This window comes from Myotis nattereri (genome assembly GCF_964212035.1).
Source record: "Myotis nattereri genome assembly, chromosome: X".
Lineage (NCBI taxonomy): Eukaryota > Metazoa > Chordata > Mammalia > Chiroptera > Vespertilionidae > Myotis > Myotis nattereri.
In genome coordinates, this window is record NC_138078.1 from 36,777,941 (window position 1) to 36,801,560 (window position 23,620).

Consider the following 23,620-nt stretch of genomic DNA (forward strand, 5'->3'; position numbering starts at 1 on the left):
GGTGTATTCACTCTTTTTTAAGAATATATCTTTCCATTGTCTTTTTGTAGGGATTCTCAGTCATTCTGATTGATCTTTTTATCCTGTTATTTTCTATACATTATTGATACTTAATTTCTTGTATTTTAAGTTACATTGTTGAAGATGTTTTTTTCATGCCCTTTAGTTCCTACCATGGTGTTTTATATGATTTGCTCGCCCTCTGTTGTTATTTGATCAGGTTTCTTTACTGTTTTAAGAAGCATTTCATTCAATTACTTTTTTAAGGCTTTTCTAATCTGCTAGCTGGTACGGAATTCTTTTATTGGACCTTTCTTTACTGAGAAACTTCTACAATGTGGGTTGATCCCTTATCTTTGTCTTGATATTATATACTTTCAAGGTTATAGTACCTGTAGTGCTTTTTTGAGGCAGTATAACCCAGAGAATACTTAAGCCTAGGTGGATGGATCTGCTGGTCTCATTCCTGAGGCTATCTTAAAACTAATAAAAAGAAATGCTGTGGATGATGATTAGCATTTTCAAAGGAAAGTGATAGTAAATCATAACATTTCATATCCCACCCTGCTAACCAGTGGTATCACTACAATCCAAAGGCCTTTCTGTTTTCTGTCCCTTTTTACCCATTTCCCCCCTCTCCTCCTTCAAATTCAGCAAACAATAAAACTCAATACATTATAAAGATATAATAGCAGATTATTGCAAATATTTCTATTTTACTGAAAAGTATCAAGGAGAAATTATTATTAATTTTAATGTTTTCTTCCAGTCTTATTTTTTGTACAAGTATTATTAAAAATCAGATAATCCTCTGGAGAGAGGTTTATTTTTTTGATATATTTTTTATTGATTTCAGAGAGGAAGGAAGAGGGAGAGGAAGAAAAAAATATCGATTTGTTGTTTTCACTTATTTGTGCCTTCATTGGTTGCTTTTTGTATGTACCCTGACCAGGGATCCAACCTACAACCTTGGCATATCAGGACAACGCTCTAACCAATTGAGCTACCTGATCAGGGCCCTGCACATTTTTTTTTTAACTTAACATTGTGGAGGAGCAATCAAAAACATTGAGATAGTGTGTGCTAGTCACCATGCAGTGAGTTTACTGGGTGGGGGTGTATTTCTCTGCCCAGAATGCCCTCTCTTTCCTTTGTCTTGTGGACATTTTCTTAGCCTTCAAGTGTGAAATTAGACACGAACTCCCCCCTACTCCCAGGCCCAGATTAGCACTGTGCTCCTTTGCTTCCTTAGTTCTCTGTGCTAACTTCTTAGCACTTGTAGCTTTGATTTGTTTCTATTTGTTTCCCCCACTGAGACTGTGCGTTCCCTTAGTTCAGCAGTTTAATCTTGCCATTGCATCCCTATACTTTAGATGACTGAATAAATAAGTGCCTGAGTAAATGATTCTGTTTTCATTTTTACCAAATCATGTGAGGTGGTTATCATTATTCCCTGTTTTACAGATGAAGAAGCTTAGGCTCAGAGACTGAGTAATGTTACAGGTCACATATGTAGGAAATGGGGATGCTGGAATAATTCACCAAGTCCTTCCTACTCTACCACAATACTAGAAGGCATAAAAGCTAGTAAATTTTAGAACCTAAATAATCCAGACTCTCAGGCTTCAAAGTGCCATGCTAATGTACTTTTATTGATATATTCAAATTGCTGTATTTTCCAAAATCTGTTTTTTTTTTCTGTCCCTAAATGTAAAAAAAAAAGCATGTAACTAATTTGTTACGTCTTCTATTCCCTCCCCCACTGCACAGCCAAATTACAATCTCAGATAAATGTTGCAGTTTATTTCCTTAGCATATGATCCCAATTTGATTTTTCATTTTACTTGTGTAGTCATGATCTTAGTTAGAAAATAAAACACATAAACAGTTCTGTTTTATTTGTTTTCTTAGAGTTGCTGGTCTGATCCTATTATTTCTAAAAGCCAATGTAAAATATCATTCACAACAGAAAATTAGTATTTCAAATGCAGCTTTTGTTGCAGGCCTGGCTCCCAGATATTAGGTAGGTACCATTTGCATTTTATTCAGTGCCCAGTTGGATTCCTATTAACTAAGTATGATGAGTAGGATCATCTCAGTGAGTTCTCTGGTCCTCTCAGTTGTCATAATGATTCTGAAGAGTGGTAATTCAGTTGTTAGATTTGCTCTTTAGTTACGCAATCTTCCTTATTTAGAAGGTTTATAATTTAGGCTTCATTTAATTTTCAGTTTATTGAAATTCATAGTTTTAATTTTTTACAGCCTTTGTGTTCATGATTTTTCAACTGCATTAATAGGACAGTAGTAGAAACAGCAGTAGACAGGGAGACCAGAGTTCTGTCCACTCATTGTGACCATTGGACTTCACTTTTCTGAATCTGTTTTTCCTACCGTAAGATGTGGAGTTAGTTTGATTATGTATAAGGATACTTCCAGTTTAAAGATTCTATAATTTAACTCCTTGGAGCTATTTTTCAGAATAATACAGAAGTTTGTATTATACTTTTGAAATTTGCTTTTAGAGAATTTTTCAGATCTTAAAGTGCTTGTTGTGTTACTTGTTCGCCATTATATTCCAGAGAGGAATGTGGTTACATAATTGAAATTGGAATATTTGAACTTTAATAGAAAAGAGTTGCTTATAATATTAAGCCACAAATTTCATAGAATATTTTAGTCCACATTTTAATATTATATTTTATTTTATATTACATTATATCTCTATATAACTCTAATGAGGGTAGTTAAGTGTTCTTATGCCTTAAAAGATCACCTTTAAAACATTCCAGTTTTAATTAAAACAAATGAATTAAAGTTAACATTAACTAACACTTATAAGTCCTGAAGTTTGATTTAGAAGAAACTATTATAAGAACTGTGTTGATATAGTTTGGAAGCTTACTATTATTTTTTAAAGGAGAAGCAAGTTCAAAATCAAAAGTATTGTTATTGTCATTGATTATAGAATCTATATTTCTATAGTACTGTTTTATAATCAAATTTTTATTGATTTTAGAGGAATGTACTTTTCAGTGGGACCACTTAGAAAGTGAGCAGTTTTCTGTTTTATAGGGTGAAAATCAAACGTGTAAAATTTATTTAATGGTTTATAATACAAATCTTCAAGGGCAAGAATTTTGTTGTAGAAAAACCTTGTTTTAGTTGCTTAACTAATGTTTATGTGTTTTAAAATTATTACAGAAGAATTAATAAAAATTTTATATAATTAACAGTAAATTGAACATCAGTGTTTCTGTAAAATGAAGTAGTCAAGCCTTAAGATGTCAGTTTGATAAAATTCTGACAGGTTTTTATTTAATAAGAGGTAATTCTAAAAATTCCTATTAGAGAATTTCCTTTTTCTGGATTACATATTGCTAGATATATTGTAATTTCTAGAATACTTAGTTAGATTTTTGTAACCTGAATAACTTGAGATGGTAATTGCATAAAGAAATGAAAATTTGTAAAACATAAAATGCCATTAAAGACATCAACTACCATCGTTTGTAAAGCCCTAATTCAGGGTAGGGCAAAAGTAGGTTTACAGTTCTTCATATGGAAAATAATACAATAATTAATAAATAATAATACAAGAATTAACTGTGTTTCATGTACTCACAATTGTAAACTTAGTTTTGCCCCACACGGTATAGCAGTTACTTGATGGAAAAGTAATCTCTGATATTAGAAAATAGTTTATTCCAGGTAGTATTGGGTGGGGGGGAAAGCATAAGCTATTATAGATGTTAATATTCCGTATTTGAAGGCATATGTGTGTGTGTGTGTATTATTTTTTTTTTATTTAGGGGTACTAACTATGTTTGCATGTAGGAATATTTAGGAAATGCTCTAATATTGAGGGAATTAATTACAAACTAGTATTTTAGGACATTTGTGTCTATAGATAGCAAGAAATTATTTTTAAATGGAATCATCAGCTGCTTTTACTTTATTACCTATATATTTTACTGATAGTCCTATATAGTTTTTGCTTAGAAAACAAAACTAGAGATGTGAGAAATTAATGAAAGAATTTGCTTGATACTTTGTCTCAATCCAGAAACTATACTTTGTACATGCATATCTATAATAATAAAAGTGTAATAGCTAATTATACTGGACGTCCTTCCGGATGTCCTTCTGTCCTTCCGGATGAAGCTGGGGCTGCGAGGGAAGCCTGGGTCCTGGGTGCCTGCTGGTGGCCGGAGGGGTTCCCGGGTGCCAGAGGGAAGCTGGTGCTGACAGCCAGGGGAAGGAAGGCCTACTCTTGCACGGATTTTGTGCATCGGGCCTCTAGTTTAAAATAATCAGGTTAAGTTGCCATTCTTTCTAAGAATCACGACAGTTGAACAAGCCCAAATTATTTTGGTAGATCAAAATTGTTTTTTGAAGATACAAAGATGATCAGGAAATAATTTTTAAAAATCACAACAGAATCATTTATTCCAAGAGTCCTGAATACATGTTGGACTGTAGATCTGTTTCCTAAAAAAAGAAAAAGGCACCCTGATAATAAGAACCTAAGGTTGTTTTGTTTTTTTTTTTAAATATATTTTATTGATTTTTTACAGAGAGGAAGGGAGAGAGATAGAGAGTTAGAAACATCGATGAGAGAGAAACATCGATCAGCTGCCTTCTGCACGACCCCTACTGGTGATATGCCCACAACTAAGGTACATGCCCTTGACCGGAATCGAACCTGGGACCTTTCAGTTTGCAGGCCGACGCTCTATCCACTGAGCCAAACTGGTTACGGCTTACTTGTGTGTTTTAAAAAATGTTGATTTTTCAGTAAATTCTGAGTTCACAGCTTAGTCATTTAGAGCATCCTATCTAATAATAGACAAACATGGTAATTGACTGTACCTTCACTACTCTTCCCATTGGCCAATCAGCGTGATATGCAAATTAACTGCCAACAAAGATGGAGGCTAATTTGCATACTGCAGGCAGGGTGGGACAGCGCTATCCCGCTTGCCCCGCCGCCATCTGGGCCTGCTATTTGCGACCTGGGGTGGTGGGGTGGGACAGCACCATCCTGCCTGCCCTGCCGCCATCCGGGCCTAGTATCTGCGACCTGGGGCGGTGGGCATCTGTGTGCGACCCGACCCGGGATGGCCAGGCGGGGCAGCAGCGATCGGCCAGCTCACCCAGGCGTCCCGTTTGTGACCCGACCTGGGGCAGTGCCCCAACCCCCGGATCAGCCCTGCTGTGTGCGCGACCCGGGGCGGCGCCCCAACCCCAGGATCAGCCCTGCCGTGTGTGCAACCCGGGGAGGTGGGGCAGGCACCGAGGGATCGGGCCTGCCATCTGCCACCTGGGGAGCGGGCCTAAGCCAGCATGTGGTTATCTCCTGAGGGGTCCCAGACTGTGAGAGGGCACAAGTGGGGCTGAGGGACAACCCCCCAGCCGCCCCCCCGCCAGTTCAAAATTTTTGTGCTCCAGATCTCTAGTTGTATTTATAAAATCATTAATTTGATCTTCTTTTGGAAACTAGTTAGCTTAACAGTTCTGCTTTATTAAATGACTGTGTCCTGTTTATTCAAAAGAGATTAAGGTAACAGTTTGGTGCAAGTAATATCTATTTTTAAATTTTATCTTTATGGTTGAAAGTATTACAGGTTTCTCCCCCACATTGATCCCTTCCACCCCATTCACTTCCCCTCCCCAGGCCTTCCCCACTATATTGTTTGTCCATGGGCTATGCATATCCTCCTATCTAATGAAAGAGTAATATGCAAATTAACCATCACTCCATCACTCTGTCACAAAGATGGAGGCGCCCATAGCCACAAGATGGCGGCGCCCAGTCCCCTCAGTACCACCACTGATGTGTCCAGGCCTGATGGCCAGGCAGGTGGCAGAGGAGGTAGTGGTGGGGGCTGAGGGGCAGACCTGGCTATCGGAGGGGACAGGGGTGGACCTGGCGATTGGAGGGCGCTGGGGCCGAGCCGGCGATTGGAGGGGGCTGGGGGTTCCCTGCCTAGGACTGAGGCCTTAGGCATGGGAAGGGGTGGAGCTGGTGATTGGAGGGGGCAGGGGCGGAGCTGGCAATCGGAGGGGGCTGGGTGTCCCCTTCCCAGGTCTGAAGCCTAGGCCAGAGGCCTCAGGCCTGGGTAGGGGTGGAGCCGGTGATCGGAGGGGGCAGGTGCGGAGCCAGCGATCGGAGGGAGCTGGGGGTCCCCTGCCCAGGTCAGAAGCCTCGGCCAGAGGTCTCAGGCCCTGGCAGAGGCAGAGCCGGCTCCAAGGGGAGCTGGGAGTGGGCCTAAGCTGTTAGTAGGACATCCCCTGAGGGCTCCCAGTATGTGAGTGGGCCAGGCCTGGCTGAGGGACCCCCTCTCCCTCCCCAGTGCACGAATTTCATGCACCAGGCCCCTAGTCTATATATATATAAAAGGCTAATATGCTAAGTGTCCCTCTGACAAGTCGCTGTGACATGCACTGACCACCAGGGGGCAGTTGCTCAACACAGGAGCTGCCGTGACTCACACTGGCCATTTACAGAGAAACAGGTGCCGACAAAACAACACTCGGCTTCCCTCAAGTAGGACACAGGCCCCACCACCACCCCGGAACGACAGCCCACCAAATCGTAGCTGATGCTGCCGAGACCCCATGGTGCAAAATGTGGCCCAGAACCCAGCCTAGTCCGGAAATGGTGGCTGTGGGTGGGTAGTGACGTCATGTAGCAACGCCTGTCTTCATCTCCCTAGTGACAGGCTGCTCTTATATAAAAGGCCCATGGCTGTCACACCGTCATGACCAAAGGAGCAGAGTCTCTTGTGGAGGGCGGGGCAGGGCAGGGCATGAGCTACTAGCGAAGGAGAGCTATAACCAGCAGCGGTCAGGGCATGAGCTACTGGCAGTGGAGAGCTACGAGCAGTGGAGGGCAGGGCAGCGACTAATAGTGGTGGAGAGCTATGATTGGCAGAGGGCTACATGCAGCGGAGAGCAGGGTAGTCAGCTTTGAGTGGCGACAGGCGGGGTGGCCAGCTGAGGCAAGTGGGAGTGAGCTACTTGCACACGATTTCATGCATGCTGGGCCTCTAGTTTAACAATAAACGGCACTACGGAACTGGTGCCCACAAAGCAACACTTGGCTTCCCCCCAGTGGGACATAGGCCCCGCCACCACCCCAGAGCTACAGCCTACCAAATTGCAGCCGATGCTGCCGAGACCCCATGGTGCAAAATGCGGCTCACAGCCCAGCCCAGCCCAGAAACAGTGGCTGTGGGCGCTGGGTAATGACATCACGTAGCAACACCCGGCTTCCTTTCCCTAGCGACTAACCTCCTTGAAGTTTCTTCAGCCCAGAAACATGACTCGTTTTATATCCAGGTGGAAACACTTTACACTTTAATAAAATGTCTGTGAAGCATTTTCCCATGCCCCATCTCATTTGATCCTCACAGAAGTCCTAGAGTAGGTAGATAGATAGGAGACTTGGCGGAATCTTATTTCCTTTTCATTAGCTGGAAAATGGAGATTTAAAAAGCTTAGAAACTTGACCCAAGTGAAAAGAAGTAAGAAATGGTGGACCCTGAAATGACTTCAGGTTTTCTCACTGCGCAAATATAGTCACACCCTGCTGCAGTTAAATATTTTACCCTTTGTTCTCCCTGCATGATCTAAAATAATAATCTGCTTCATGTTGATATTTACTGCTGTGTTGCTGTCAATTACCTGAAAGAGAAGTTGGGTTGCTTCACTGGGCTGGAAAAAGTTCAGCTACATCAGAAAGCAGGTCTAATTAAGCAAGCTTATTCTATAACTAGAAAAGGCTAACTGGCGCCAGCGAGGGCTTTATATGTATGTGCGATACATATAAAGTTCTCGCTGGCGCCAATCGCACACGTGTGTTTCGATCTATCATTGTCGATCGTGAATTTGTTTGACACTTCTAATATAGAGAAAGAGCGAATAGCAATATTAAAATATTTCTTCTAATTAATTTCCTTTCAATGTGCACTAATTTGTGCACTGGGCCACAAGTATGCATATAAGTTCATTGGTTAATCTCTCCCCACCCCACCTCCCTTCCCTCTGAAATACATTGCCGCGGCTGACCGGCAGACCCTGAACCACAGATGAATGATTATTGTAACACATTTCTGTGAAAGAGAGGGCTAAGGCACTACTTGGCTATTGCTGTCAAGTAGTCCTGTTTGCCTGCCTCCGTTGACTTTTGTTGTCATAACAGCTTGAACTAAAATTAAGCTCTATATACAATTAGCAGGGTAAGTATCCTTGAGAAAGTATATGCTTCTACAAGGTCGGGTCTTTAAAGACTAAACATAGAGATTCTAGCAAAACACCCTGGGGGATCGGACTTGTTTGGAAAAGTCAAGGTAGGGGCTGTGGCCTTCGGCAAGGTCCCCTCAGAGGGTCCCCCCCCCCACCGACCTTTCGGAGAATGGTCCTTACAGACTTTCCAACCAGGTCCCATGATTCCCCACAATACATCAGTACGTAGCATGTTTCAACGTCTCTGGATCTTTTTTTGTTTCAATTTTAAAAGACATTTATTAACTGACCAGATTATAGCAGTAACTATGGTAGATACCTTAGTTTATTCTTCTAATAAGCCTATTGATCTGGTCTTCCCTCTAACCAGTATCTCCACCTTCTACAAAATGGGTGGTCTTTTTCTTTATTCCACCTCACGGAGAAGATACTTTGAAGGGCCATAGGAAATTGTTTACTTCTTTGAAGCACTTTCCAACAGTATCGATCTCATGAATCAGATCTTCCATGCAGATGATGCCGTATTTACTAAGAGATTGAGCAATCAATGAGTTATCTGTGAGGGCAATTTGTTTTTTTGTTGATTTTGCCATAACCACGCTTGTAGATCAGTTCATTTACTGACTTCAGGTTTGGGTACCCCCATGCAATATATGATTCCACAATCCTCAGCATGTTAATTGAAGCCTTGTTGAAGATGTGGCGAAGGCAAAGAAGCTGCAGCACCTTTCGGACCTTTGGCTCACACCATTGATACCTATGATCCTGATGACAAATGCTAATTTGGGTTTGGCAGGTACATAGAAGTTGCCAGCTTTTCTTGCCATCCTAGCCATTCGAATCTCAGTTCTGTACATCTGCCTGTATTCCTTGTGATAGTGCTTAGCTTTTTCTTAGATGAGCTTCCTTCTTGCCTTTCGAGGCATCTTTTGGGCAAACTTCTTTCTCAGGTGCTTGATCTTCAGCTCTGCGAAATTCCTTCGCTTTTTCTTGAGGGTTTCTGGCACAGCAGGAACCTTCATCTTCTTCTCTTCTGCAGACTCCATGGTTCCAGCCAGAAAAGAGCTTTCTGGATCTTTTTTGTTCATCAGTTTGTTCTGTTCATCAGATTCCACATATAAGTGAGATCATGTGATATTTGTTTTTCTCTGATTGGCTTAATTCTCTTGACATAATACTCGTTTAGTCCATCCATGTTGTTTCAAAATTTAAGAAGTCCTTCTTTTTTACAGCTGCATAGTATTCCATGGAGTAACTGTACCTCAGCTTTCTTATCTACTCATCTACTGATGCACACTTGGGCTGTTTCCATATCTTAGCTATTGTAAATAATGCTTCTAGGGGTACATATATTCTTTCTGATTGGTGTTTCAGGCTTCTTAGGATATATTCCTAGGAGTGGGATCAATGGGTCAAATGACAGTTCATTTTTAATTTTCTTGAGGAAACTCCACACTGTTTTCCATAGTGGCTGCACCAGTCTGCATTCCCACCAGCAGTGTACGAGGATTCCTTTTTCTCCATACACTTGCCAGTACTTGTAATTTGTTGATTTGTTGATAGTAGCCATTCTGACAGCTGTGAGTTGATATCTCATTTTCATTTTAATATTCATTACTCTGATGATTAGTCACATAGAAAATTTTTTTCATATGTATCTTGGCCATTTGTATGTCCTCTCTGGAGAAGTATCCAGGTTTTCTGTCCATTTTTAATTGGGTTGTTTGTCTTCCTTTTCTTAAGTTGTATGAGTGCTTTATTAAGTCTTTTATTCATTTTGAGGTTATTCTTTTGTTTGGTGTAAGTTGGTGATTAGTTTCATTTTTTTACATGTACTTGTCTAATTATCCCAACACCATTTACTGAAGAGACTTTCTTTACTCCACTGTATGCTCTTGCCTTGATATCTGGTTTTCTTTTCTGTTCCATTTATCTGTATGCCTGTTCTTGTGCCAGTACCAGACTGTTTTCATTATACTAGCTTGATAGCTTGATATCCGGTATTGTGATTCCCTCCAATTCTGTTCTTGTTTCTCAAGATTGCAGAAGCTATTTGGTGTCTTTACTGGTTCCATATAAATTTTTGGAGAGTTTGTTTTAGGTCTGTGAAATGGTTTTATGATATTTTCTGTGTACAATATCATGTCATCTGCGAATAATGATAGTTTTACTTCTTTTCCAATTTGGATGCCTTTTATTTCTTCTTTTGTCTGATTGCTATGTCTAGGGATTCCAGTACTATTCTTTATAATAAAAGGCTAATATGCAAATAAACTGAATGGTGGAACGACTGGTCACTATGACGTGCACTGACCACCAAGGGGACGATGCTCAACGCAGGAGCTGCCCCCTGGTGGTCAGTGCACTCTTACAGGGGTAGCGCCGCTCAGCTAGAAGCTGGGCTCATGGCTGGCAAGTGCAGTGGCAGTGGTGGGAGCCTCTCCTGCCTCTGCGGCAGCACTAAGGATGTTCAACTGATGGCTTAGGCCCTCTCCCGAACTACGAGAGGGTGCAGGTGGGGCTGAGGGACCCCCCTGAGTGCGTGAATTTCATGCACCGTGCCTCTAGTGTTAAATAAAAGTGGTGAAAGGGGATATCCCTGTCTTGTTCCTGTTATTAGGAGAACTAGTGGCCCGGTGCACAAAATACATGCACATTGAAAGGGAATTAATTAGAGGAACATAATTTGGACTCACTATCTAATATCAATAATATGTGTGTGAGACAGTCCATGTTTCTGAAATTCAATGTCCTGAATTTTAGCTATTACTTTGCCAAATAAATGGAATTTACAGATATCATTTAAAAGAGCATTTAGCTTAATAGTAAAAACTCTGGCTACCAAGTCAGGTCTGTTTTCAACTTTTTGCCAGCGTTGTAAATTCTTTGCAATACCTGCCGATTTGGGGTTGCATGTCATGGTTATGAATAAATCGAGCTTGCCATACTTCTTTACAATTGCCATAGCATCCTGATATCGCTGCTACATATTTCTGGGACTATCCTCAGAAGATGATGGAAGTATTATCACTTACCAATCAGCACATTGTCATTTTCAGATCTAGATTTGAGATAATCTATCAAACCACTATATTTTTCAACTCTCAACTTAGATTGGTTTGCTTTGATTAAATTTATCCAATTGGCCTCCATTTTTGAATACGAATCCACGATAAACTGTTGAATTAATTTTCCTTCATTTAAAATAGGATTGAACGTGGCCTGCATAGAAAAATGAAATCCATAATACTGCATTTGTGTGACTTGTGTCCTTACATTTTGTCTAGTATTATTGTCGATTACACTGTTATCTCTGAGTCTTAATGCAATATCTGTTCCCAAGACTTTTTCACCATGTGGCAAAAGAATAGGATATGTCATTGCATCTAATGTAGGAAACAGGATATTGATTTGTTTCATTTTAGTGGCATTTGGATTATTGGGATCTGGTTTACAATGAATGAGCAAGACCCTTTCAAAAGGAGGTTCTCCATCTTCGTTTCTGAATATGACAGCAACCTCGGTTACATGGGGAGAATTATATCTATCTGGGTCACTGTTACGGTCATATTTAATTGCCATTGTTACTTCTGTGGGAGCAATACCTTTTGCTGCTGCTTCAGATTGGACTTCTTTTTCTACCTCATGTAGCATCTTGTAGGATTTTGTTAATTCATTTATATCACGCATGAGGTTGTTGATGTTGATCATGAGTCTTTCTGAGTAGCCCTGGTTTTCTGGCATTGCTAATCTTTTACTTGTAGCTTTGGCTGTTTCCAAAATATAAAGTTGAGCAAACTTCTGAGAAACACCATCCTAAGGATGTAAAGTTCCAGTACGGTGATAAACTTGTCCGTGTATTCTAAAACAGTATGGCCCATATCCTGATGGCGATGCAGTATTTGCACCCATGGAAGCAAAAACAAAAGAACTATTTATGGAATGAATATTTTCCATGAAATTTTTACTGTCAGAATCTTTGTCATTGATCTTTTTAAATATGCCGGTTAATCTGGAAAATGTATATCGTTTGGACAGACTTTCCCTTTGCTACAACATTGAGTAAATTTCCCATTGGATGGTTTTTCATCAGAGAAATTTAGTGATAGGCAAAATTGACATTGAACAGTCATTCCACCACAACTATGTTCGAGAATTGCATCCTCATGCACTCCATTTTTGCTGAGAAGGCAGTTCCTACTGGTATTGGTGGTACTTGTTGATGACTATTGTCTAGACATATTCTGTTGTCGCCACCACCTTCTTTCATCTTCAAAGGCATGTTGCTCTTTAGACATATTCTGTCGATAATGCCGGTGTTTTTTGGCATCAGAGCGACATTTTTCCAGTAGCTGGTGTTCAGATACATCCTGTCACAGGCACCGCCTTCTTTCAAGATCAGACGCATGGTGCTCTGCAGACATTCTCTGTTGATAAGGCTGGCATCTTTCTGCTGCAGAGCTACGTTGTATCAACAGTTGTTCTTTAGACATAGTCCCACCTCTCTACTGTCACGGTCTGAGATGGAGGTGAATGAGAGTCCTGGCTGTCAGGCCACTGAGAGCTGTCTGACCAAAGGGTGATTCTGGCTGATTCTGTGGGGGTGGGACTTCCTCCTCCCTGCTGTCAGTTTCCACAATTGTGATGAGGAAGCTGGGGTGACAGAGGGAACCATGCCCTCCAAGCCACCCTCTCCCTCGCTCTGCTCTATGTCTAGCAGTCTCCTGCTCTGCCAAGTCCTCCAAACCTCCCGCTCTCTGCCCACTCCTCTCCCGCTCTGCTCTCTGCTGGCAAGGTCCCAGGAGCCCGCGGGAGTGGCTCGGCACAGGTGGCCTCGCCTCTTGGGGCCAGTGAAGGTCCTGGGACCCTGCTGGCATGGCTTGGTGCATGTGGCAGGCCTCACCTCCTGGGCCGGCAATGGTCCCAGTTGCCCATGGCTGCAGTTGCCTCCTGGGGCACGTAACACCTGCATATGCAAATTAACTGCCATCTTTGTCAGGTTAATTTGCATACCCACTCTGATTGGCTGGTGAGTGTAGTGGAGGGATGGTTAATTTGCATGTTTCTTTTTTATTATATAGGATTGGTTTTAGTTTTTGCACATTGAATATGATGTTGGCTGTAGATTTGTCACATGTAGCCTTTAATATGTTCAGGTATGATCCCTCTATTTCCACTTTGCTGTTAGTTTTTATAAAAAACAGGTTTTGGAGCCCAGCCGACATGTTGAAGTGATTGAATGTCAACCTATGAACCAGGAAGATCTTGGTTTGATTCCCAGTCAGGGCTCATGCTCGGGTTGTGAGCTCAATCCCCATTGTGGGGCTTGCAGGAGGCTCTTTCATCCTTGATGTTTCTATCTCCTCTCCCTTCCTTTCTGAAATAAATAAAATTTTTTTTAAAAAAATGGATGTTGGATTTTGTCTAATGCTTTTTCTGTGTCAGTTGATATCATTATGTGATTTCTGTTTTCCAATTTGCGAATGTTGTACCAGCCTTGCATCTCTGGAATAAATACAGCTTGGTCATGGTGTATGATCTTTTTAATATATTGCTGTATCCAGTTTGCTAATATTTAATGAGGATTTTATTCTCTGTGTTCATTAGGGATATGGTAGTGTAATTCTCTTTCTTTAGTGTCTTTATTAGTTTTTGGAATTAACATAATGCTGGCCTCCTGAAAAAAAACTTAGAAGTTTTCCTTCCTCTTGGATTATTTTTGAAATAGGTTGAGGAGAATAAGTATTATAATTCCTTTTGCATATCTGGTTAAACTCCCCTGTAAAGCTGTCCTGGCCAGGGCTGTCGTTTGCTGGGAGTTTTTTTTATTACTGCTTCAATTTCACCAGTTGTTATCAACCTAGTTAGGTTTTCTGATTCTTCCTGTTTCAATTTTGTAAGGTTGTATTTTTCTAGTAATTTGTCCATTTCGCCCAGGTTGTCCAGCTTGTTGACAAATAGTTGTTCATAGTATTTTCTGACAATCCTTTGTATCTCTGTGGTGTCAGTTGTTACTTCACCTCTTTTATTTCTGAGTTTGTTTATTTTGCTCTTCTCTATTTGTTTCTTAATGAGTCTGGCTGAAGGTTCATCAGTCTTGTTTATTTTTTCAGAGAACCAGCTCTTTGTTTCATTGATTTTTTTTTGTATGTTTTTTAGTCTCTATGTCATTTATTTCCTCTCTGATCCTTATTATTTCTGTCCTTCTACTTAACTTTGGGCTTTTCTTGTTGTTTTTTTCTAATTCTTTAACTTGAAGGGTTAGGTAGTTTATTAGAAGTTTTTTTGTTTCTTGAGGTAGACCTGTAGTGCTATGAACTTCCCTCTCAGGACTGCTTTTGCTGTGTCCCATAGATTTTGGCTTGTTGTGTATTAACTTTTATTTGTTTCCAGGAAGTTTTTGATTTCTTCATTGATCTCATTGGCAACACATTCATTGTTTAATAACATGCTATTTAGCCTTCATATGTTTGAATGTTTCTGATTGTTTTTATTGTAATTGTTCTCTAGTTTCATGCCATTGTGATCCAAGAAGATAGTTGATATGATTTCAATTTTCTTGAACTTCTAGAGATTTTTTTGTGTCTTAACATGTGATTTGTCTTTTAGGATGAACCATGTGCACTTGAAAATAATGTATATTGTAGCTTTGTGGTGAAATGTTCCATAAATGTCAATTAATTCCATCTGGACTTGTGTGTCATTTAGGATCCTTGTTGATTTTTTTTTTTTTTTTTGTCTCACAGATCTATCCAGTGATATCACTAGGGTGATAAAGTTCCCTATTAGGATTGTATTGCTGTCCATTTCTCCCTTAAAATCCTCCAGAAATTTTTTTTATATGTTTGTTTGCTCCTGTATTGGGTGTGTATATAGTATGTTTACCAGATTTATATCCTCTTTTGATATTGATCCCTTAGTATTATGAAGTGGCCTTCATTGTCTCTTTTATGGCCTTCATTTTGAAGTTTCTTTGTCAGATTTGAGTATTGCTACCCCAGCTTTGTTTTATTTTTTTCATTTCCATTTGCCTAGATTTTTTTTTTCATCCCTTCACTTTCATTCTCTGTGAGTCTTTTTTACTGAGATGGGTCTCTTGTAGACAGCATATATATGGTTCGTGTTTTAATATTCATTCAGCTACCCAATGTTTTTTGATTGGGGCATTTAATCCATTTGCATTTAAGGTTCTTTTGATAGGTACTTATTTGTTGCTATTTTTATTCTGTATGCCTGTGTTCCTTCCTCTTTCTATTTCTTCTTCTTATAATAGTCCTTTTTGCATTTCTTGCACTGCTGGTTTGGTCTAATAAAGTCATTTAGGTATTGTTGTTTTTTTGTTTGTTTTGTTTTTGTCTGTGAACCTCCTTATTTCACCTTTAATTTTGAATGATATCCTTGCTGAATAGAGTAGTCTTGGCTTTAGACCCTTGCTTTCATTATTTTGTATATGTCATGCCACTCCCTGGTTGTCTGACGTGTTTATATTGAGAAATCAGTTGATCGTCTAGTGGGAGCTACTTTCTATCTCTCTTACAGCCTTTAAGATTCTTTCTCTTTAACATTTGCATTTAATTATGATGTGCCTCGTGGTAGGTCTTTTGGGGTTCATCTTGATTGGGACTCTGTGTTTCCTGTACTTGTATGACTTTTTTTCACCAGGTCATGTTAGTTTTCTGTCATTATTTCTTCAAACAAGTTCTCTCTTCCTTGCTCAGATTCTTCTCCTTCTGGGATCCTTTAATGTGGATGTTATTAGGGTTCATGTTGTCCCATGGCCCCCTTAAACTTTCCTGCTTGTTAATTTTCTTTTCCGATTGTTGCTCTGAATGGGTGTTTTTTTCTTACCTTGTCTTCTAATATGTTGATTCAGTTCTCAGTTTCTTCTAGTCTACTGTTGAATCCTTCCAGTGTATTCTTTATTTCAGCTCTGTCATTCTTCATTTCTAATTGATTTTGATTCAGGGTTTCAACCTCATTTTTCATGCTGTTTTTTAAGTTCCTTATAGATCTCATTAATTTCCTTGTAGTTCTCACTAAGTTGTTTGAGCACCCTAATAACCATTACTTTGAATTCTTTATCTGATAAATTGCTTGTGTCAATTTCATTTAGTTCCTTTTGTGGGATCCCTGGTCGCCAAGGAGGCAGGCCCATGTGTCTGGTGGGGGTCCAGTCATGGCTACTGGTCAATTGCCAGATGGCAGTGCTGTTTGTCCAGAGGCACTGAGCCAGGCACAATGCTTAGTGGTGGTAGGTCTGTGCATCTTGGGGTGTTGGGTCCCAATGGCAGGACCGGGTGCATTATCTCAAGGTGCCAGTCATTTAGTGCATGCTGGGTCAGTGGCAATTCCCCTCACTCCAGTTCTGCACTCTGCCATGTTTGTTTTCCGTCCAAATAATACCTTTTGTTTTCATTCTTATCATTTAAATAAAATCTATATCCTCTGATTATTGAACAGTTTATTACTACTGAATAAATCAAGTATTAGAGTGCCATGTCCTATAAATATAATATTACTTAAATTATATTATTTAAATTTTTGTAGCTGTTTCTTATATTTTGTTGACAGGTTAAATATTCAAAATATTATTTTTAAAATTTAATGTACTTAAAATTGGACTCTCATGATAGAACAGTTTGGTAATAGAATAGATTAATGTTTTTTTTTTTTTAAAAAATTGTTTTCCTGTATTTTATTTATGGTTTTTAGGTGGCAGCCAATGCACACATTCCTCCAGACTACCTCCTTAAAATTTGTGAGCGGATTGGTCCCATACTAGATAAGGAGATCCCTCAGAGTGTTCCTGGGGTACAGACATTGCTTGGTGTTGGTCGGCAGTCTCTGTTACGGGATGCCAAAGGTAAGATTTTCTGTTTTTTGAGTTATGAGTAAAGAGCAGCACATTTTTAAGTTAAGTAAATGTTTGCATGCTTTTCTAAGTACTAAATTTTTCTAGTACAAATAAGTTTTTAGAGACCTAAAAGGAGTCCTTTTTTGTAAAGCAATAGAGGTAAAGGATATAAAATCTCTGGAATACTCTGGAATAGAGATCTTAAAAGATTGCTGGTCTGATTAGTGTAGTATAAACTACATTTTAATGTTCTTAATATTTATGAGTCTTGATATCATCCTAATCACATAGAATATTTTATAACAAGTAAATTAAAATTATGTAAAATTATAATTGAAAATATTTATTTTTAAAAATTAATTATTTTTTAAGTATTTTTAAAATTGATATTTTGAGAGAGAAAAAACAAACACTGCTGTGAGAGGGGATCATTGATCTGCTGCCTCCTGCACACCCTCTACCGGGGATTGAGTCTAACCCGGGCATGAATCCTGACCAGGAATCAAACTGGTAACCTTTCACTGCATGGGTCAATGCCCATCCATCTGAGCAACACCAGCCAGGGCAACTTTTAAAATTATTTTTTAATTTTAGTGGTTCCTTTCTGTAGGTCCATTGTTTTATTAATTGTTTATTTTTGTGTGTGTTATTTGGCTATTTCCTGTATTAACTTTTTATTTCCTGAGAGTTGATAAATATATACTTCAAATACATTACTCTTACTGATTTTTAGAAAGAGAGGAAGTGGGGAGAGAGAGAAATAAATAAATTTGTTGTTTCAAATATTTGCATGTTCATTGGTTGATTCAGACCCGAGATCGAACCCTCAACCTTGGCATATCGGGACAACACTCTAACCAACTGATCTACAGGGCCAGAGGCTGTTAATTGTAATGATAGCAAAAGTGCTAGAGGGCTTAAGGGGTTTTACTCAGCTTTATTGAGCTATAAAAATTGACAGATAATATTGTATATTTAAAAAATACAGTTAAGCAAAAATATCAACCCATCAGTACCTGTTCAATACAGTTTCTCTTCCACGGTTTTTTTTTTTTTTTTTCAGTCTTTTACAGATTTTTCCTAAATTTTTACATGGAACCCTAATATATAAAATATATAAAATAGTGTTTTATGAACATAGACATATGAAATTACATGTTAAGGATACCTCTTAGTGTGATAAATACTTCAGGTCTAGCAACCAATTTATTTCTGTTTTGTATTATTAGCATAACTTGTTTAATATCCTAATATACAAGTATAAATAGTTGCATAAATGATACCAGTGTTTAAACATCTTATTTTATAATTTAAGGAAATTCTTCAATAAAGTTAATTTGAGATTTTTAAGAGAGTAGTAGAATATTTTATTTCAAAGTTGAATTAGAAATATTTATTATGTGTTTGAGTCTTTTGATATAAGCATAAAAGGCAGACAAAAACTATTTATAGTCAGTTATCATGTGATATGCATTTACCTATTATGGCACAACTGGAAGATACTGCATAACATGAGCATTCACTGAGAATAAATGTGTCTGAATTTAATCTGGCATACATGTATGTAGTTTTATCCTTACTTATATTGTTTTGTATAAGTAGATATGTGTAAACTTAAAGTCAAGAAGGACCAATGTAAACTTAAAGCCTTATTAATCTCATGATATTTACATGAGATTCAAATATATGTGTAATAAAACTTCAGTTCTAGATCTGCACAGAAATAAAATATCCTGATGATATATTAACGTACTGGTATTCACCAGTCAGGATGTATGTGGTTTAAAACATAATTAAATACATGCATTATATTTTTATTTTGACTTTAGCAATTACAAAATCTATTTTTCAAAATTTATCTTTATTGTTGAAAGTATTACAGATGTCCCCCTTTTTCCCCATTGACCCCCTACACCTTAGGAAGAAATATATTTTAACAAATTGAATTGAAATTAGACATTTGCCTCAGAAGTGCAGTTAAAACCAAAAAACCAAAACACTGTTCTACTCCTTGACTAACCTTTGAATCTTTTTGTGTAGACTGTAAGAGTACACTATGGAATGGGTCCGCTTTTGCAGCTCTCCATAGAGGCAGACCTCCAGAACTACCTGTAAATTATGTGAAACCTCCAAATGTGGGTGAGTAATGTCCATGTGAGTTATAAACATATTTTTGATTTGTTCCTTCCTGAACTCATTATAAAGCCAAATTTGAAGTATAAACAAACTGTTTACATTCTTGAATTTCATGCTGATTCCACATTTTAAAAATTACTTTCACCTAAAGCAAATTTAATCATAGTTTTGTAAAAGGTTAGTTCATGTTTTCCTTTCTTTCTTGCTGTCTTGCCTTCTTTGCTTCCTTCCCTCCTTCCCTCCCTTCCTTCCTTCCTTCCTTCCTTCCTTCCTTCCTTCCTTCCTTCCTTCCTTCCTTCTCGCTTTCTCTCTCTCACTTTTTTCTCCTTCCTTCCTTCCCTCCCTTCCTCCCTCCATTCATCCCCCCTTCCCTCCTGCCTTCCTAGCAGAAGCATTTTTATATACTTCAGGTGTTTTTAACCATATGGATGACTATTTACATATCTATCTGTTGAACTCAAAGATTTTACAGGGATCTATGTAAATATAGCTTTCAGAAGGTAACAAAAGTTTCCTGAAAGTCACATGTAGAATATTTCTGAGTTTTCTCTGGTGACTACTGTGAAGAAATACTAGTAGTGGTTCCCAAGGATGTCTAACTACAGAACCATTTATAATAAAGTTAACTTTTATTTTTTATTATTATTTTTATTTTTATTTTTTTTAAATAAGTCTTCATTGTTCAGATTATTACAGCTGTTCTCCCCATAGCTCCCCTCCACCCGGTTCCCACCCCACCCTATACCCTTACCCCGCCCCCCATTGTCCTCGTCCATAGGTGTTCGATTTTTGTCCAGCCTCTTCCTGCACCCCCAACACCCCCTACACCCAGAGAATTGTCAGTCCACTCCCTTTCTATGCCCCTGATTCTATTATATTCACCAGTTTATTCTGGTCATCAGATTTTTTATTCACTTGATTTTTAGATTCACTTGTTGATAGATATGTATTTGTTGTCACTTTGTAGTTCATAATTTTTATCTTTACCTTTTTCTTCTTCCTCCTCTTAAAAAATATCTTTCAGCATTTCATATAATAACTGGTTTGGCAGTGATGAACTCCTTTAGCCTGTTCTTATCTGTGAAGCTCTTTATCTGACCTTCAATTCTAAATGATAGCTTTGCTGGGTAGAGTAATCTTGGTTGTAGGTTCTTGCTATTCATCATAAAGTTAACTTTTAAAGAATGTACAAAACAAAGCAGCTGGGTAAGTAACTGTTACTCTTCTTCCTTATTTTCTCTCTTTTAAAAAAAGTGCCTAGAGAATAGTCCTTAAATTCAAGTTGAAAAATAAGAATACTTCTTAAAAGGTATACTAGCTTTTAGAACTTATTTACCCTAAGAGATTAAATAAATTTAGGCTAGAGATAATTTTAAAATATATTTAGACAAGTCATTGATAAAAATTCATAAGGTTTGTTAAAGTAAATTAGATACTTTGATGTATATTGCTAACAATAAATTTTCATAGCCTGGATATTACTGGGAAAAATAGAAAACTGGGTTGGGTCCAATTGGACCTAGTGTATTAAACATTTTTTTTAAAATTTTTCTGGGGCAGTTTTTTACCTTTCAGTGTTTTCCAGTATTCACTTTTACTCATAATTAAGTTATTAAATTTAATTGGAATAGATTTTATTATTCATTTTTTTTTGTTTAAGAGTTACATTTTTAGCCACAATATCATTTTTTTTGATGCTTTATACTTCTTTCAGTCGTCACATGTGAAGCACTGAAGAGTAACCTTCTTTCTTTCCTTCCGTTTTTAAGAATTCTTGTAACTACTCATATACATTCAAACTTTTGCTGATTTTGTAGAGTAAGCATTTTACATTATGACTTAGATCACTTTGTTACTTTTATAGTAATTGTTAAGGAATTTTAGTGTCCCTGCATTGATGTTTTCACAATCTTAAATCTACCATGTTATTTGGGGAGGAACTATTACAATAGATATAAGTCAGTCAAGATGTATTGTCATGTAGAACAGTAGTTCCCCATGCTCCCTCCCTCCTCCCCTGCCCCATCCATGGGGGATATGTTCCATGACCTCAGTAAATACCTGAAACTGCAGGTAGTATTATAACACTAACACACACACACACACACACACACACACACACACACACACACACGCATACTCTGTGTTTTAAACTTCTGAATTGTTTATTTCTGGGATTTTCCATTCAATATTTTCAGACGCTGGGTTATTGCAAGTAACTAAAACTACAGAAAGCAAAACTGCAGATAAGGGGGGACTACTGTATATTAGCCAAGATCCTTAAGTTTAGGATATTTAGAGAGCAGGCCTTGATGAAAACTCAGTGGAGTTGACTAAGAAAATAAGCAAGATAAATATGCAGCATTTCACATTTTTGAGACAGTTTTCTCATTGTGGGGTATAGTTCTCCACAGTTACTTTAAAATCAATCAATCTTGAAGTAATTTTAAAAAATATCTTTATTGATTCCAGAGAGGAAGGGAGAATGATAGGTAGAAACATTAATTACGAGAGAGAATCATTGATTGGCTGCCTCTTGCATGTCCCCTACTGGAGATCGAGCCTGCAACCCTAACTTGTGCCCTGACCATAATTTGAGCTGTGGCCTCCTGGTTCATGGGTCCATGCTCAACTGCTGATCCACACTGGCCTGGCAACAACACTACTTGATAAAAGAGTTCCTTGGTCAAGTAAATGTGGGAGACACTGAGTTTAAAAAATGTGTGTAGGTCTATTCAGAGCCTTTCATATGCTAATATGGCATTGTGAATCACCTTATGGGGAGCATTTCCAAACCTGATTTGTAACATTCTGAAAATTTTTTGAGCACAGATTTGGGAAGCTGGGTTGTAAACCCTTATTTACAGCAGTAAAAACCCAAAGCTCAGGAAATTACGATGTGACTGGCATAAACTTGTCTTACACACAGTCTTACAGTAGTTAGGGTCTTCCTGCTGTTTTTCTGTTGAATTCTTATATGGATATATGTAATACTCAGTGCCAGCTGGAAGTAGATCGTCACCCTTACTGTCATCAGCAAAGGGGTTGAAAGAGCGGAGGTTCTGGATAGTGGACATACACAGGATTCCTTTTCCTGGGTAGAAGCAGCCTGCAGAAAGAAGGCTGCAGCTCAGAATGTCAAGCTAGGGGGCGCTTATGGGAGGTTGCTGATCCTCAGTGGCAGACAAGTGACAGGGGCCTAATTTTTTTTTCTTTTTATTAAATACTAGGGGCCCGGTGCACGAAATTCGTGCACTGGGTGTGCGGGGGGTGGGAGGGGAGTGTCCCTCAGCCCAGCCTGCCCCCTCTCACATACTGGGAGCCCTCAGGCGTTGACCCCCATCACCTTCCAATCGCAGGATTGGCCCCTTGCCCAGGCCTGATGCCTCTGACAGAGGCGTCAGGCCTGGGCAGGGGACCCTCATTTCCCCCCATCACTGGTTCTGCCCCCAGCCCAGGCCTGATGCCTCTGGCCCAGGCGTCAGGCCTGGGCAGGGGACCCCCAGACCCCTCCGGTTGCTGGCTCTGCCCCTTGTCCAGGCCTGACACCTCCGCCAGAGGTGTCAAGCTTGGACAGGGGACCCCCATCTCCCCCCGATCACTGGCTCTGGCCCCCGCCCAGGCCTGAGGCCTCTGGCCCAGGAATCATGCCTGGGCAGGGGACCCCCATCTCCCTCTGATCGCTTGCTCCACCCCCCGTCCAAGCCTGACGCCTCTGACCCAGGCTTCAGGCCTGGGCAAGGGGACCCTCATATCCCCCCAATCCCCGGCTCCGCCCCCCACCCAGGCCTGATGCCTCAGCCAGAGGAGTTGACCCTCATCACCCTCCGATCACCAATCACCGGATTGGCCCCTTGACCAGGCCTGAGGCCTCCGGCAGAGGTGTCAGGCCTGGGCAGGGGACCCCCAGCCCCCCGCCCAGGCCTGATGCCTCGGGCAGAGGAGTTGACCCTCATCACCCTCCGATCACCAATCACCGGATCGGCCCCTTGACCAGGCCTGAGGCCTCCGGCAGAGGTGTCAGGCCTGGGCAGGGGACCCCCAGCTCCCCGCGGTTGCAGGCTCCGCCCCTGCCCAGGCCTAACGCCTCTGGCCTAGGCATCCGGCCCGGGCAGCGGGGACCCGCAGTGGCAGCAGGGGGCGTTGCGATCGTGTGGGCTCCACCCCTGCCCCTGCAGGACGCCTCTGGCTGAGGCGTCCGGCCCGGGCAGCGGGGACCTGCAGCTGCAGCGGCCCCGCGATCGTGGGCTTCGCTTTAGGCCCAGGCAAGGGACCTCTAGCTCCTGGGACTGCCAGCTTCGACCGTGCCCAGCTCCCATTGCTGGCTCTACCCCTACTTCCTGCTATCAATGGCCAGGGCGGAAAAGGCACCTGATTCTCCGA

At 40.0% G+C, this 23,620-nt stretch overlaps 1 protein-coding gene and 1 pseudogene across 2 annotated transcripts in view; one reads left to right on the plus strand and one right to left on the minus strand.

Moving 5' to 3' along the window:
• The window catches only part of BRWD3 (bromodomain and WD repeat domain containing 3), a 144,418-nt gene that overhangs the window by 6,727 nt on the left and 114,071 nt on the right, over positions 1-23,620 (plus strand). Inside the window, exons 5-6 of the mRNA XM_081080783.1 lie at positions 16,960-17,110; positions 19,142-19,240. Coding sequence (XP_080936909.1) covers positions 16,960-17,110; positions 19,142-19,240 — 250 coding nt within the window. The remainder of the gene's footprint in view (positions 1-16,959; positions 17,111-19,141; positions 19,241-23,620) is intronic.
• On the minus strand, positions 8,568-9,296 carry LOC308511360 (large ribosomal subunit protein uL30-like; annotated as a pseudogene). Its single transcript has one exon. The product of its transcript is annotated as a large ribosomal subunit protein uL30-like (transcript).